General features: G+C 40.4%; 1 protein-coding gene across 7 annotated transcripts in view; it reads right to left on the reverse strand.

Annotated features, from left to right (window-relative positions):
• The window catches only part of herc2 (HECT and RLD domain containing E3 ubiquitin protein ligase 2), a 71,822-nt gene extending 56,300 nt beyond the window's left edge, over positions 1 to 15,522 (reverse strand). For all 7 annotated transcript variants that reach the window (XM_074668779.1, XM_074668780.1, XM_074668775.1 and 4 more), the window contains exons 1-10: positions 15,391 to 15,522; positions 13,594 to 13,702; positions 11,808 to 11,901; positions 8,134 to 8,265; positions 4,395 to 4,617; positions 3,707 to 3,807; positions 998 to 1,139; positions 793 to 897; positions 508 to 679; positions 90 to 263 (exon numbers count right to left, since the gene is read on the reverse strand). In XM_074668779.1, coding sequence (XP_074524880.1) covers positions 90 to 263; positions 508 to 679; positions 793 to 897; positions 998 to 1,139; positions 3,707 to 3,807; positions 4,395 to 4,617; positions 8,134 to 8,265; positions 11,808 to 11,901; positions 13,594 to 13,665 — 1,215 coding nt within the window. In that variant the 5' untranslated portion in view covers positions 13,666 to 13,702; positions 15,391 to 15,522. The remainder of the gene's footprint in view (positions 1 to 89; positions 264 to 507; positions 680 to 792; positions 898 to 997; positions 1,140 to 3,706; positions 3,808 to 4,394; positions 4,618 to 8,133; positions 8,266 to 11,807; positions 11,902 to 13,593; positions 13,703 to 15,390) is intronic.
• Between the last annotated feature and the right edge of the window lie 1,260 nt (positions 15,523 to 16,782).

Raw genomic sequence — 16,782 nt, forward strand, 5'->3', positions numbered from 1 at the left:
CGGTACCTTACTCAGGTAAAATAACCAAATGAACAAGTAGCAGCACCTAATAATGAAACTATCACTCAGTTGCTAAAATGAGCTGTCACCTTGTGTGATGTGGGGGAGTTGCAGTGTGGAGGACTGAAAGGAGAAGCTAAGCGGTCTAGGTGAGCCATGATCACCACAGCGGTTTGCCGAAGGTCAATAGCCAGGTCGTTATCCTGAGGCAGAGTCAGGTACCGCAGGAAACTTTCATTTGGGCTCAGAGGGGCTGAGAGGATCTGCAAATCACAAAAAGCAGCCACAGAATAACTATGAGCTGGATTCTAAACAAGAAAAGTAAAAGAAAGGCTATTTTAAGACAATTTTCTCAAAGCAACAGACTTTCATTTGATCACATTTTATTTGATGTGTCTGAGTCTTTATCTCCGTGTGATATAAATAGAAAAGTTGTTTCTTTTACTATTTTCTGTCACACTCAAACAGCCATTGAGATACAGATGCAGGTAGAATGTGAATGTTCACCTCAGCCTCCTCTTCAGGAATGGGCTCCTCTTTGCTGCTGTGGATGTTTTGAAAGCGCTGTAGGAGGGGCAGCAGAGGAGCGCTGGTACCCTGTGTGGAGCGCTCGTTGTCCATCTCTCTGGTGCCGCTTTCCCACAGGCGGAGCAGCAGCAGAACTGCAGACAACAGCTGACTAAAAAGAGAGAATGACACAAAAACTGAGTGAGCGGTGAGGACACACAGCATCTCACCTGCAGAATGAGATCAGCTTTAGCGAATCATCAGATACTGAGAGTATCTGGTTACCTGAGAGTGCCCCTCTGCACGGCCAGCTCCAGCAGGATAGCCAAGGCCAGGTGCTGGTCCTGAAGGGGAATGTTGCCTTTGGTGCTGGCACTCCCATGAACGTCACTGCTCCCAAGAGGGATGAGACAGATTAATCTCACAAAGCTGTCCAACTTACAAGACAGAAAAATGTGCGACATTAGAGCCTGATGAGTCAGTAACCAACCTGAGGAACTTGGTCGCTCTCTCAACGACTTCCAGCCACACTGATGATACAGTTCCTTCATCAAAGAGTGTGGCCTCTGGGAGGGCACGCAGGGCGTCCAGAGACTCCTGGAGAAGCTCACTGCAAAGATCTGCATCGTCTCCTGGAAAACACAGACAGCTTTCTTTGAGGCTAGATTACACTACAGAGTGGGTATCCACACAATCACACACAACTCTATATGCTGTTTGTTAATTGTCAGCCTTGTGATAGACTTGACACCTGACATTATTCTGCATCCAGACTGATTTTTTATTAAGAAAGAGTTTGACAGTAAGAGATAAAGTGGTGCAGCTTTTTCCAGAATTAACTGCCTTCCCTTGGGTTTTGTCCACTGCACATCTTTGAATCATTTGACAAAAATGAAGGTATCAATGATTCTGCATGAAATCTCCCAGACTAAAAACACCTGTCTGACAGCTGTCCTGGAACAAAGGATTGGATCAGGCCCAAAATAGCTCAGTGCAGGTGATACTGATCAGTTTGAAAATGTGTTACCAGACCTAGAGCCTGCCTTTGAAATCTGATCAGGACGTCACTATCAGAGGATCTCTATGAGCGTGGTATCACTGAGGTATGCATTTAGAGACAAGAATCTTCAGGGATATGTGAGCCAATCAGATCGAATGATTATCTCTGCCCTTCAACAACCTTCAAACTCAAAACAGCCGTTTACTATTCAGGTGAAACTACACACTGAGGCTGTGCAGGATATTTCAAGCATAAGCTAAACTCAACTGTCTGTGTTTCTGTGTGTGTGTGTGTGTGTGTGTGTGTGTGTGTGTGTGTGTGTGTGTGTGTGTGTGTGTGTGTGTGTGTGTGTGTGTGTATGCACTGCTCATGTTACAGGAAGGCTACAGAGAGTAGGCCGGCTCTTTGTTCCCACCCAGTCCCTGTGGACAGGCAGCTCTCAAGCTCACATCAGAACACGTTACAGAAACAGCATCTGGAGCTGTCATGCTAACAAAGAGGAGGCTTAAAACAGATTCTGCAGCTCATGATGGGACACAATCACTCTGTGGGGTATGGTTATCAAACCAGTGAATTTACATGTATAATCAAACTGAACACAGAGGTCATTTTCCAGGACATGGTCTGTGGTTGTTGGACACTTATAATACAAAAAAAATCCATGAAGAGGAGGCTCTTGTAACAGATCCACACCTTGAAACAATTATATTGGCAGCAATCAATGATTTATACTGTCTACAATCGAAAATGTTAGAAAAGAGCTCATCGAGTGATTATAATATTTCTGCTTTTTCTTTGCTACAGGAACCCAAAGGTCAATCCTTCTTCCCCTCTGCTGCAGGCCTTATTACAACAACTGAGACAAGTTCCACAAGTCTGCAGACATACTTCGCAAAACAACAAAAATTAACTCTTAACACCTTTGACTTTCACCCTGTACATCCCTCTGGTAAAGAAAAAGCCAATGGACAACATCTGACAAACAAAGACTGTGCTGTCAGTCTGTATTTTGGGAATTTCATTTTTTGACCCTTTAACTGGGCGCTGCTTTATGCATCAGTTTTAAGCGTACAACCATCAATCTCCAGGACATATTGACACGGAAACTGCAAATGAGGACTGGGTGATATTCCTGAGTCTGTCCTCTACGTTTCTATCTGCTGCAGACAGACAGATAGCAAAGCTAGCATTTTTATAAATCACCAAAGAAAGATTAGAAAATGTCATTGGTATCGGTTCAAAGTTGGGTCGCAACAACAACTGCTCCCCCTGGTGGCTGGCTGCACTATTGGTCAAAAAATCCAGCTCCCCAGTCATTCCAGATGTGCTGTGGTCAAATTTTAAAAGATTAATACACCTCGTAGAATTTTTTTTCTCACGTCCGATTGTTGTGGTGATTTGAATATTATATTGCTGCTTTGTATTCAAGTCCTCTTTTTTTTAAGTTTCATTTTCATTAGTTATAAGGGGTTAAAAACAAGGTTTTACATCATGTTTGAAGATGATTGACAGCTGCCGTTCTTGTGTATTTTTTTCAGGAATTGCAAAATATATCAGGTGGTGAAGTCAAGAAGTGATTCTCCAAGAATCCACCATAATCAGAACAAAATAATCAAAAACAAACAAAACAATCAGTTGCTGACCTATATATCACATCAGTTTAAGATGCTGTGAGGAGGATCTAATTTAATTGGACTGCCTCCTCATCTTCTGACCCAGAGTCTCACACACACTGTCGTGAAGACATGACTTTTAACAAGGTGTGTGTTTGTTTAAGAATTAAATGGAGATCAGATCACAACAAATTTCTTTGTTTGAAACCAATTTTTACAGGATACAAGAGCACTTCCAACACAGGTCTTTTCCCGCTGAAATGTGTATGTGTGAGGGGAAGCTCCTGAGAATGAATGATCCTCAATGTCCTGAGATGTTTTACAAGAGCTGTGAGTGTGTTAGGGAAGGGTGATTCGTTCTGATACCAAAGCAGCATGTCTGTCACATGATCTGTAGCAGCCCTTCACTCAGCTGACACACAGGCTACAGCTAAAAACATAGCATCACAAATATTCTGGGTTGTTTACTATGAGCAGCGTGCAACATAGCGCAACACATCCATTAGCAGCTGTTGACTACAGCTCCATTACCATGGCAGCACAACAGAGCACACAACGTCTTCACTGTCAGTATCTCTGGTCTTACCCGACCTCCAGGCACGGCGCAGGAAAGCAAAGGCAAAGGAGAGAGCTGCCCTGGAGCCCACTCTGGCTAAACCTTCAACACCCTGACTGGCCGGACGAGAACTGCAAAACAAACCAGAGAGAGATTAGCACAAGATGAAGGTGTGAGAGGGTTTTAGAGGCCTCCAAAAGGAAAAGAGCAGGCTTTAGATTTCAGCTGAACAATCATGAACAACCTATAAGTCTGGCACATACAGGGTTGGGAAAGGAGAATAATGTTCTGCGCTCTGTACTTTGACTTTCTACACTTTCTTTTCTCTGCAGAAAAGAAATAATGTGCAGTTAGATTACTCTGAGGTTTTATCCTGACCGTAGACTTTATCTGAGTCATGCAAGTATGGTACCAACTGTCTGAACACCATCTTCAATCTCTCTATGCAGAAAGGGCGAAGCCCTGCATTCTCTGCATTTGAAATTCCTGTTACATGTCACAGCTGTATTTCTAATCTACTGATAAGACACTTCAGTTTTGCAATTTTTATATCATAAGCTGTACAAAATAGCCACAGTTACAAAATAATTTGTCCGTCAGCAACACAAGATTGAACTGATCATCCACAAATCTCTTTTATTAAGGCCACAAGACCGCACTCAGCTCTTTGCTGTGATATGAAAACCAGAATCCTTTGAGCCTCTGCTTATATTTTTACCTCTTATTGTCAGCAGCAGGCAGGGGCGGGGTGGGGGGCATCTTCCAGCCAACTAAGAAGGTCTCCTCCATCATGCTGTGGCTCAGAGAGATGAGGTAGCGCTCCAGTATGACCAGGCGCTGCCGCAGACGCTGGGCAGACAGAGTGCTTTTGGCCACCTGAGCTGAGAGCTTCTGCTGATCATCAACAAGGATGAGGAGACAATCCTTCAACTCAGTCTCATCTGCGCAGAAAGAGAGGTGGAGCAATGACTGATAAATAAATCTGAACACCATGGAGGTTTTACATCAACCATTCAAACCTGGAGCAGGAGAAATTAAGAATAGAACAGATTTACTTTACAAGCAGTTAATACAATATTCAACTGTGGCCATGTTGTCTATTTCTCCAGTCAAGTCAGCCTTGCCTCCAAATATTTAAAACTCATTTTCTTCACATTTTAAAAACCAAAGAGTTACTAAAAAACAACCTTAGAACAGTGTGTGCAGCAGATAGAGTAATGAGATATTTCTTCCAAATGAACTTTTTGTGTTAGGTTTTAAACATGTTTGTTTTTTGCTTTAAATACCAACTTTCTAAAATTGGTGTGTGTGTAGAGCTTCAGTGGTTCTGCAGCCAGCTTCAAGTGGACACTTGAAGAACTGCAGGTTTTGGCACTTTGGCCTTTGCAGACAGTTCTGCTTCCCTTTACTTAACCACAAAAAACTCACTTAGACTAAAAATGTCTCTTTCAAGGGCAATAAGCAGCCAAGTATGTAAACGTAATACAGATAAGATGTTAGAATACTTTTAAAACATAAGAGCTGTAAGGAAATGGTCCGTTGTTTTTTATTTTCAACAAAATAGAGATGAGGACAAGAGTACAGATGGGCGAGTATGGGTATCAGGTATCGGGCCGATACCTGATACCAGCCTTATTTCTTATAAGGCTGGTATTGCTCGTGAAGGCTGCTGATACAAGCAGCTAATACTTAAGACAAAAAACATCTTACGTCCTACTCCCCAGTAGTTGGCACTATATTCAGGGTCTCTGCAGGCTGAACAGGTCAAACTTAAGACTTTTTAAGACTTTTTTAAGACTAAAATGAATGAAGTTTAAGACCCATCACCCGTCCATACGGGCAAAAAAGTACAAAATTGAAGGCACGGTATTCCTTGCAAATATTCACATTTTTTCACAGCTCTTTCACAGTAGAATACAAAATGGTTGACTGCACTTAAAGTCTTTTTTAAGGGTCTTAACCCCTTTGTTTGTATGACTCTTATTTGTTTTTATGTGTTATTTCTATTCATTTTATTTGTTTTGTTGATGTTCTTATTTGTTTTTTAACTGTTTAGCACTTAGTAACTATTATTGTTTTTAAAATGTGCCTTATAAAGCAAGTGGATTGGATTGGATAAAACCACCATTACCCTCTCTGTTGTGAAGCAGATCAGCAAAAAAATGAGAATAGTCACCTAATCCAACAGGGGGTGCTAAAATCAACTCAAACAGAATTATTTACATGAGCTTTAAGCCAGGGACCTCTTTTAACATTACTTTCCCACTTATTTGATATCAAAACCACATCAAGTCTAAGTCACACATTTTAAGACCTTTCAGAATCCTATTTTAGACTTTTTATTGGATTTTAAGAGAATTTTAGACTTTTTAAGGCTTTAAATTCAAATTATTGATTTTAAATATTTTAAGACTTTCTAAGACCCGGCAGATACCATGTATATTGCTGGAGTTTGACCCCACGACAAATGTGTGTCAGATCCTGTTCAGACAACATGAATGAACCAGCGAAACTTAACAGTTAAACTACTCCGAGAGTGGTTAATTTTTTTATCTTGAACTTTTGTTAATTTGTTATAAACACATGTTAAACTCAAGAAGAGTTGTTTGTGTTTTATTTTGGATTTTGACACAGTGACTGTGCTGTCTTTGATCAGAACTATCTGTCACTGTTATTTGAAATTTTTTGAATCGTAAGTACAGGTGGTATTTGTCCTCGGTATCATAGGGGGTAATCATACTGGTATGATTGGTCTGAAAGTGGTGTCGAACATCCCTAGACAAGAGACAATATCTGTCATTCTATTTGGTCAAAATATAAAACAGAATTTAGCAGGAGCAGCTCAGCCTTTAGACTTGGCTGGGGAACCTGAGGTTGACTGATCTGAGTCCAGCACAGTAAAAAAAAAAAAGGAAACTGCTGGACCGATCACTGAAGACGTGCCAGTTTATCTTTGAAGCTCTGTCAGGGAGCTTCTGAGGAAGACGCTGGACCTTTTCCCTGCTCTGAGCAGCTGATTCTCCCCTCACTTTCTGACATCTTATCATAATGATCCATGCATTATGATCTGAAATGTGTATGTGTGGCTATCTTGTGTGTAAAACAAAGACAAAAAAGGTATTGCCCATGAGGAATGAATAAATGATGTCTACTTCTAAACATGCTGCTGCATTTTAATAATTAAAGCTGAAATCTGCTCTTTTCATTTGAACACCCAAACTCTTAGTTTACATAATCCACAGTGGGTTTATATGATTTAATAAGTACAGAAAGTTCTTCTCTTTTCTGTTCATCCTGTTTTTACACTCCAGCACATCAGCACACTCTGATGTGGTATTTCAAGATGAAGTCCTGTGACATTTGAGCTCATTGCTCGCAGGCTTTATCACAACCAGTCCTTTGTTCCGATCTAGTTCAAGAGTAAAATGCTGTATTATGTTTCTATACAGCAGCTCTGCTGGGAAGACGAGAGGGGCCAAAATAGCAGGTCTGAAATCCACTTAAGCTTTTTAAGCCAAACTGGCCTGAGGTTGTGCGAGCTTCTCCACAGTCAGCTGTGCTGGGCTGTCAGGTCAGATATGTATCCCAGTCAAACAAAGTCTCTAACTGGTCATTATATAATACTCATGGCTTTAGAGGAGCTTGAGCTAAAGAGTTACCTGACTAAAGGAGGTTATACACGTTTTATAAAAAGATATTGCACAGACAGAGGGGTGAAAAAAATTCTCTGCTCAGAGTCTGAGCATATCCGTCATGTGTCCTTGCACCATCCTGAAATTAAAACAGCATGTTGCCTCTGCTCCCCCACCATTAAGATAAACAAATTCCAGATCCTGGACCACTCACTGGAAAAACAGGAAGTTTGTTGTTTGAACTTTGAGCATCAATGACAGCGCACTCTTCCATACAGTGATCCAGTTACACTCACTGCACAATGAGACCAGTGTGACTTCCTGCTTTCCTCCAAGGGGCTACTAGCAAAGCATGTTTTTGCTAAACATGTAGACCCTGCTCCCCTGTGTTGCTCCCACCCACGTTATCTCCCACCACCATGACTCCGTCACACCCAGCACAGCCTGTAAACACAACCAGGGGTGAGAGCTGCTACCCCATGAAGGACCACATCATAACGCCTGCCAAGATTACACCCAGAGGGGTAAAAATAACCACTCAGACCTTCAGACTGCGACTTGTCATTTCAGAGTTTCCACGCCTCACGTGCCAGAAAAACATGCACGCATCAGCAGGGTCTGACAGACGTGAAATAGATAAACAGAGAGGTCGGCCATGTGTTGAAACGGTCAGTATCATTGCTTCTGGTTGACATTTAAGTGTTGTGAAACCATCTGCTGTCATGGCAGTATTAATTACCCCACTTGGAAACAGAGAGGCGTAAAATAACAAGAGCTGTCACAGGACAACATTCAGGCTCGTAGTGGGATGTTTCCTTCTCTCACCTGGCTGCCGCCCCCAGTCCCAGGTCTCTATGATGGAGTGATGCACAGAGGTTGACGTCTCTTCCTCGTCTTTCTTCTCCTTGTCGTTAGGTTCATCCTTCTTTTGAGGCCCAAAGCAGTCAGTGCAATCCTCTGAAACAATCCAGACATTCAAATAATCAGAAAAGCAGTCAAACTGTCACTTTCACTCAAGAGTTTTTCAAAGTGGCAACCATGCTGGTGTAGTGGTTTTAGTCCTACGTGATTCATCTGGATCTCTTAAGATCTGAATAAACTGGATCATCCTTTGGTCCATGGGTAACAAGAGGAGATGAGATTCCTTCCTGGTGTAAAGTGGGTTAGGATGTCTGATGTTTAATTGCTTCCAGTGAGTAACCTGTAATGCATCAACACTCCAGCACAGTGCTGTGATGAAACCCTGCTATCACTCCAACTTTGTACTTTTACACTGAACCTATAATGGCCTATTGCTGTTGTCCCAGTGAGTGTTTACACTGCACTGTGGGGTTGCAGGAGAATGAGAGGTATGGCATGTAAACAAACAAACTCACACATACACACACTTAAAGAAGCACAAACACACACCTGTCAACATAACTCCATGCCTGATGTTTACAGTATTCCTATCCCATCCCACCTTTGTACTTTCCTATTGATCCTGCAGCAGCACACTGTTGGTGCTCCAGTGTGATTTCACATTGTGTTGCAGGAGTGCAGAAGTACAAGAAGCACACACACAGTGAGAGCGTCGCACACAAACACAACCTTCTCCTGCACAGCATGGTCCCCTAGCCTAGAGTGACACCGTCCCACCTCTCCAACAACCTAGGGATGTTGGGATTAACCAGTTTTACTATTCACCCCTTTTTAAATTGTCATCATAAACCTATCGTGAAAACTCAGCCATACCATGTCTGTTTGTGGTCACTGAAAAAAAATGGGGCTGTACATGTTCGGCTCAGCTTAGAAACTAAAACAAATCAACACTTGTAGGGTGCTAAGCAATAGACTGATGAATGAATGATGACACTTTAAATTTTCCAAAATACCAAACTAGACATTAAAATATTTCCTCATTTGGTGCATTTAAATTGATGTTTGAAATTTTTTCAGGAAGAACCATCTACAAACATTCAGTACGTTTATATGCACACAGTGGTCCGACCAAGGTCGTAGCTTGTTTGTAAAGTCACAGCAGGGGATTTAGTTTTGTCTATGTACACATGCAGAAAAGAGAATCAGACTTCTGGTTGAGAACGCCTCACTCCACTTCGCTAGGTGGCGCTGTGTCATATAAAACTGGTTTGGTTTACCTAAAGAGGAAGCATCATTCTAACAATGATGGCCGAGATGGGTGCAGCTATATCTCTATGTTTCTTACATACTATTAGGGATGGGTACCTAGTTTTGTACTTTTATAGGTACCGACCGAATTCTGTCAAAAGTACCGGGTACCAATTCACGTAAATCAAAAGGTACCATTTTTAGGTACCTAAATACATCCTTGTGATTTTGAGGGAGTGGAAGAGTAGGTGATTTCCATGCTGGACATAAACACGGCATTGCAAGGTTATATATTGAACAATAAATATGTCGAATTGAAAAATTTATTTATTTTATAATTTTTAAAAAAGCGATATTTTTTAGCACACAAACACAAAATAATTACTGAAAACTGGTACAGTTGAGTACTGGTACCGATTGCCAAGTACCGGGCATCGGTACCATATCGTTTTAAATATGGAAGGTACCCATTCCTACTTACTATGCCTTTTAATTACAATACATGGTGTTTGTTTGTGTGTTGGAGCACATCCCTGGTCATCTACTTCCTCTTCCAGGTGAAATTTACTTGTGCTGAATGCCCAGGCATACCAAGACATGCTGAGTCAAGCCGAATCGAACCACAGTCCAACTGCTGTCACATTATCTAGGTGTGTCAATTGGGCTATGCTTAGTCTGTTCTTGATCAGGCTAAGCTGTTTACATGCATCTTGATACGTGACGATATCAACACTTCAAGCTGCTCTCAGATCTTCAGAATCCAAGCTGCCTCATGAAGGTTCAATTCCTGCACTAACAGAAACAGGAGGATGGAGGGGTCACACTGCTTGAGAATGAAGTCATATTTCTCTGAGGTGATGTCCATGTGTGTAAATGACTTGATGCAGACCCACCTCATAATAAATGCATTTCTGACAACACCCAGCTGAGCGCACACATTCCGATTCTCTCAGCACTGTGCCTGCACATCTTTTTGGTTGTTACTAGGCCTGTCACAATAATCAATAAATCAATTAACAAAACGATAAATAAAAACGTCCTCGCTAAGTTTGCCAGCCTCGATAAACTGACACGTGCATATTTGTTTTCCTCCTCTCTTTTCACCAAAGAGGCTGAATGAGAAGAAGGCTCACTACGTCTATCTTTCCTAACATCGGGGTGCATAGGTTCTATAGCGGATTTAGCGGATTTATAGCGGAGTGAGCATCTGTCAAAAATGCGATCTTTGGGGTGAAGACGGGGCTGCTCGAGCGTACACACGGAGAGAGCTGAAGCGAGCGTCTTGAGGGGTAAGGAGGAAACATACGCTAATATGAGAGATGGCACGAAAGATACGGTTTTTAAGCCGCCTGCCACAGTCCCAGTGTGGGAATATATTTTTTTTAATCAGAATGAACAAAGTGTGAGCTCATGAACACCAACGAGCTGGTATGTTGCATTTGTTTGAAAATAGTGGCAACGAAGAAGAAGAAGAAGAGGGAGGTGCAGCGGAGCCTTGTTCTTTGACAATCCACTCTTACTGAGACTTTTGGTCGGCAAAGTAAATAGAAATAAAAGCGCCAAATGGTGGGCGCTCAAAGACAGCTACATTGCCAAAGAAATGCAACCCTTCAATACGGTTGAAAGGCAGAAATGTTAAAAATGTTTGACAGACAGTACTGATTGACTGGGAAAAAGTACATGTTACAAACAATTCAGGAACTGTATAAACTCCCTTTTATTTAGGCTATAGTTTTTATTGGGGTTTTTTTTGGAGTTTTGTTTTTTCTTTAGCGACAGGGTCTATGTTTTATTGTTTTTGATTAGTATTTATCATTTTCATTGACATGTATTTTTTTCTAAAAGAGAGTCCATTTCATTTTCATTGTATTTTTTTTCTCTTTTTTGTTTGTTAAATCTATTATATTTTTTAATTTAATTTATTTAAAAGATCTTGACCTTTTAATTACAGTTAAATGCTCTAAAGAAATTTAAGTTTCTTGCTTTTGATATGGTGTACTCACTTTATTATCCTATTTATCATAATTACATCAATGAAAAAATGAAAAAAAAATAATAATAATAATATTGACAATAATATCGTTTATCGGCAATAATATTTTAGAAAATTATCGTCTAGCAAAACTTGTTATCGTGACAGGCCTAGTTGTTCCTATGAATTCCTCAAATTTTCTATAACCTGACATCTTTCCACTGCAGCCCAGGAAAGTTAAAAAGAAGATACAGGTTCAACCCATGTCTGACATTCACTCAACTCTGTCACTTGCTCACATATCACTCTAAGACAGGGTGTTAAAATACAGCAGGCTTTCATAAACAGCTGGCAGCACTGTGTAAATCTTTTACAACAACTTCGAGGGTTATTAGATGCTGGGATCTGTGCACCATACCTGGGTGAGCTGATTCTTCTCTGTTGAATGTGATCTCCTCATCTTTCACCATTTCATTCCACATCTCACTCAGTCCTTCTGGAGAGAACGCCCGCTGTGAAAGAAAGGAGGACACAGAAACTCAGCACAGCACATTCATATAAACATAACATTTTAGAAGTCTTGATGCGTCGGTTTTGAAAATCTGCAGGAGTACGTGACTGACAGGCTATTATCATGTTGTGAAAGAAGTGGAGTTGAAGCCTGAATGAGCCAAGATGAAATGTTTTTGTCAGTGTTAAAAAACAGCTGGTTGAATGTGTGTAATTTAACCAGCTTAGAAAAATGGCACCAGCAAATAATGATCAGATTTAAGAGAGAAGTAAGATCCAACTTATTCAAGGACACAGCAGATGTAAAACACTCATAAAACTTTGCCTTTCTAAGAAATACTGACAGGTGGAAAGTTAAACCAGCTCTTGCTTTCTAGGATCTAATGTCTTCAATGTCAAAAACATGTTAGCAGAGAGATGACAGCAAAGAAACAGTACCAGGCTGTACTGTACACAGAACACCTCCTGGAGAAAACCTGACACTGTGTCGAAGCTTAAAGCTTGAAAACCAATTTGAGGGGTTCAGCAGTGGGTTCAGACAGAGAGCAGACAATGAGAACAGGGGCAGACGGTTTACTTTGAAGAATGAGAGAGTCATATTCCCTATTTCTCAAAATCCATCATGCAGTACATTGCGTAAGACATCCTGATTATGATATACTTGTGTTTGTTTTCACAACAAAGCTCTTGGTGTATTTTTAAATACCTTTAACCTGCACCTATGCTTATTTTGGAAGCTCTTATCATCATGAGGAAAACAATAATCATCCGTGCACCAGGCTTGATACAGCTTGCAGATCACTGGTTTCAGGCACATTTGAACAATCCGGTGTTTCGGGTTATTAAAACAAACATATTCCTTGTAGTTTTACTCTTTTTTTTATCTTTGAACATATTAAAGGTGCAGGATTATGAAAGTCAATGCCAGCTGTTAAAATGTGTGTCACTTTTCAGTAATGCAGAGAAAAGGTTTTAGTGCACAACGGATAAGAGACAGGTTGAGATGTAAGGATTATATGTAGAGATGAGAATCCCAAGGTCACTGAAGATACAACACCCCGTACACTGCCCAGAGTAACCAGACTGTCAGAGCACAGTGATAACGGATAAGTTACAAGACAAGCATATATTCATGCAGCACAATATGTGATGAACTCAAATGCATACCTGATCAAAATCTTAAGACTAGTTAAAAAATTGCACAAATTTAGATTTTGCTCTGCATGATCTTTAAAAGGCTCTAAGTAGAATTTCAAAATGCAAAAGAAGAAATGGGAGTAAGACAAAGAAAATGTTCGAATGACAAATCTTTGCCTTTTCAATCATTTTACCCACCATCAGATAAAAGGTTTTGCATTATATTCCTATTACGATTAAAACACTATTAAAATATCAATAGCTTATATAATGAGAAAGCTTGGTTTAGTGGAGGAAGAGCCTCGTAAACAGAAGCTACAGTCCTTTTCAAAGTGGTCACTGGACTTGACCCTTTGCTGTACGCTTCCCTCACTCTCTACTCTCCACATCCTGCCACTCTTCAGCTGTGCTATGTCGTAAAGGGCAAAAATTCACACTGAAATAACATTTTTAAGCAGATTGTAAATTCTTATATGGGACCAAACCCACATGAGAACATGTTGACTTCTTGATATGAAAAAGCAGTCATTTTAACATGAGCTCTACATGTGCTATACCTGTAAGTCTATCTTCAGCCATTTGTCATGAAATCTCAGCTGAGCATCGAGGGTAAAAGATGGAGAAGGCATCTTCTCCTCCCCTCTCCTGGCTGCAAACGCAGCCAACCTGCAGATAAAGAGATGAAAGGCTGTGTTAGAATATGAGAAGCATTAAGAGTTACCAGGAGATGGGGAGCAGCTGGGGATGAATGGCATTGTAGAGTGCTTAGAAATCAATAAGGTTCACACCATAACATGTTGATAAAGGAAGGGTGATTAAGAGAAACACTGCAAGATTTAATGGCTTACTGCATTAAGCAGTTCACAAAAATCTGAATACACTGGGAGTTATTTATTGTTTACAATCAATGTTGTTTTTATTTAACAGGTGGATGTTTTAGCTTGTAAATAGAGGCCAGATTATCATCACTATGCTTTTACACCATTATGATGCAGTCAAATTAAGCTTTAGCCAGCTGTCAGCTAACTCAAAATAAATTGGTCATGATGCATTAAAGAAAACAACCTTTTTTATTTACTCACAAAAAGTATGTTGCAAATGCAGATGATGTCAACAAAACAAAGGAAAATACAAACCTATAAACTTAATAACAATTACTCAACGGTTCATATTGGTAACATTATATTGAACAAGATCACATTCTGCTTTTTTTTCCTACACTATGCCTAATATCAGATTTGTGGCCAAAATATTTCAAAAATAAACACATTGCAATGTTTTTGTGTATTTTTATTTGTTTGTTTTTTTAATTTTGAAGTCCAAATAACCATGATCCTTTCTATGCTAGTTTGCCGTTTTCTTATCACAGAAATAACACTGTTACAACCAATCGCCAATTGGTTAAAACATGACACCTCACAGGTTTAATCACTCAGTCAAAAAACACAGTTTAAGTGGAGATATTGTCAACATGTACATAAATGGGATGTATACCATCAGCGGCAGATATAGGATTATCTCATATTAATATGATCACAGGTTTGTAAAAAGGACTCCTATGAATTAGATGTAAAACATCTAACCTCGGCTAACTTTAACCTAAACCAGCACACCTGATTCAAATGAATGGCTCGTTATCAGGCTTGAGCAGAGCTTGATGACGAGCTGATCATTTGAATCAGGTGTGTTGGATTCGGGTAACATCTAAAACATGCAGAGCAGGGGGCCCCAGGACCGGAATTGAGAAACACTGACCTAAACGTTTAAGCTGACGTAACGATGTAAATAAAACATCTTAACCTTTTCCATTCACAAATGGTATGCAGCTATAGCTTTATTGTATGCTTTCATTTAAAGGACTGTGTTTTGGTGCTGAAACATGTGTTGTTTCCACGGATTAGCAATAAAAAGCATTAACATCACTGGAGTTTTAGACCAAAGATGCATCTGTCAGTAACGCTGAACGAGACGTTTAGAGGAAAACGAGAATATCTTAGCGATAAATGCTAGCAAGGGCACAGTCTATGTTAACCTTGATGCTGTGTCTATAAAACGGCTATCATATAACACAAGACACCATCAAAGAAAAGAATACAGCGCCTTCTGACACAGCATCAGTGCCTTAAAAACACCTACTGCTTGGTAACGTTAACATTAGCTTGGCGGCTAGAGCTATCTACTTAGCTTGCTGGACAGCTAATACTAGCAGGCTAACGTTTAACCAACTCTCATCCACAGACAACCAAAAAAAATGCTCCTTCTACGTGACACTGCACAGTAGACGCGCAGCATCTCAGAGGGAACGGCAACGCTATGAGTAATACATATAACCTGAAAATGAATTTCATTATTACCTGCGGTCACTTCTCAGGCTATTCTCGTCCCCTCAGCTGCTTTGCTGCATTAACGTTCATAATGGATTTGATTGGCAGGTCGCGGACTGGGGCACGAGGCATGGAAACAAATTACGTAGTCTTAACTCAGAGATGTAGCACGATTGATTTGTGTCCGACACAACACGCTGAGGCGGGGTTCCTGTTGTGAGGGGATCTGTCCCTCGAAGATTTAACTCCGCCCGCTCGTGCCTACCGATGTAATAAATGATGCGCTTATTTGCATGGGAGGCGGGACAAAGGAGGGGCGGGGTAACCTGTAGGAGGCAGAATTTCCGCTCGGTGGCAGTGTTTCCCCAGAAAAGGGTGTGGGTATTTATCGCAGAACATTCATCTGGGTTCTTGGTTATCTTTGCTATACATTTTATTTTTTATTGAAACATAGTTTAATTGTTTTGTGCATTTCCCATTTTTAAGCTTCTATCTACGTATTTTTGTCTTGTCTTTTTATCTGGTCCACTCGACCACTGACCATGCAGACAACATGACTAACATGTAGAACTGTCTACAGTTTGAATCAATATAAGTCCATGTTCCTGCAAGACTCCAGCTACTACAGCTACTACAGCTATTACAGTCTCACCATTATCACTACAATGCTGAACAGTGGACTCACTTTGGTCTGCGTCCATCACTATCTTGGTCTCCCTCTGTCTATCTTCTCTATTTAACTCTCTATCTCCCACTCCCTAACCTCAGCCAGCTGCAAAATCTGCACTCATGGTGGGTTTCGACAAAATAAGACTTTCTATGTTTTCTTGATGCCGGGTCTCTTTGATAATGCAATATTAACAGATCTAGACCTGTGAAGCATAAAAAGGGCAAAGATGACATCAGATGTATTTTTAATACACTCTATTAATGGCATGTTTACAATTGTGTTGTGGCTCTTTTTTAAAGCACTCATTATACTCTGTTGGGAACCCAGGAGATCAGTTCTGAAGTTTTCCAAGTGACACGTTGCCCCATTCTTTCCCCCATGCAAAATTTCAGCAGATTAACATTTTTCATTAGTTTTATTTTTCCCATTATGATCGACTAAATGTTTACAATGACTGAGAAGCCAAGACTGCAGGCAGTGCTTTTACGCACCTGGACTCTCTTACCACGGTCTGATTTGAGTTTTCCATTGTCTTAATATTGTATGCAAGGTCTTACCTGAAAAAGGCTTTGATTGGCTGGCACCAGAAGTATCTTAAATATTTTCAGCATTGATTGTGTATTTCAGATATGTAAGACATCTGTGCCATACCCCCTTATACATGTGTGCAGAGCAAAAAGCCACTGAGAGGCTGAGGTTGGGCCTAGACTGCTCAAGACAAGGTGAAAATAAATAAATAAATACATAAATAG

Source organism: Halichoeres trimaculatus, unplaced genomic scaffold, assembly GCF_033239565.1.
Source record: "Halichoeres trimaculatus isolate MK-OKI-2021-1 unplaced genomic scaffold, fHalTri1.1 fHalTri1_scaffold_4, whole genome shotgun sequence".
NCBI lineage: Eukaryota > Metazoa > Chordata > Actinopteri > Labriformes > Labridae > Halichoeres > Halichoeres trimaculatus.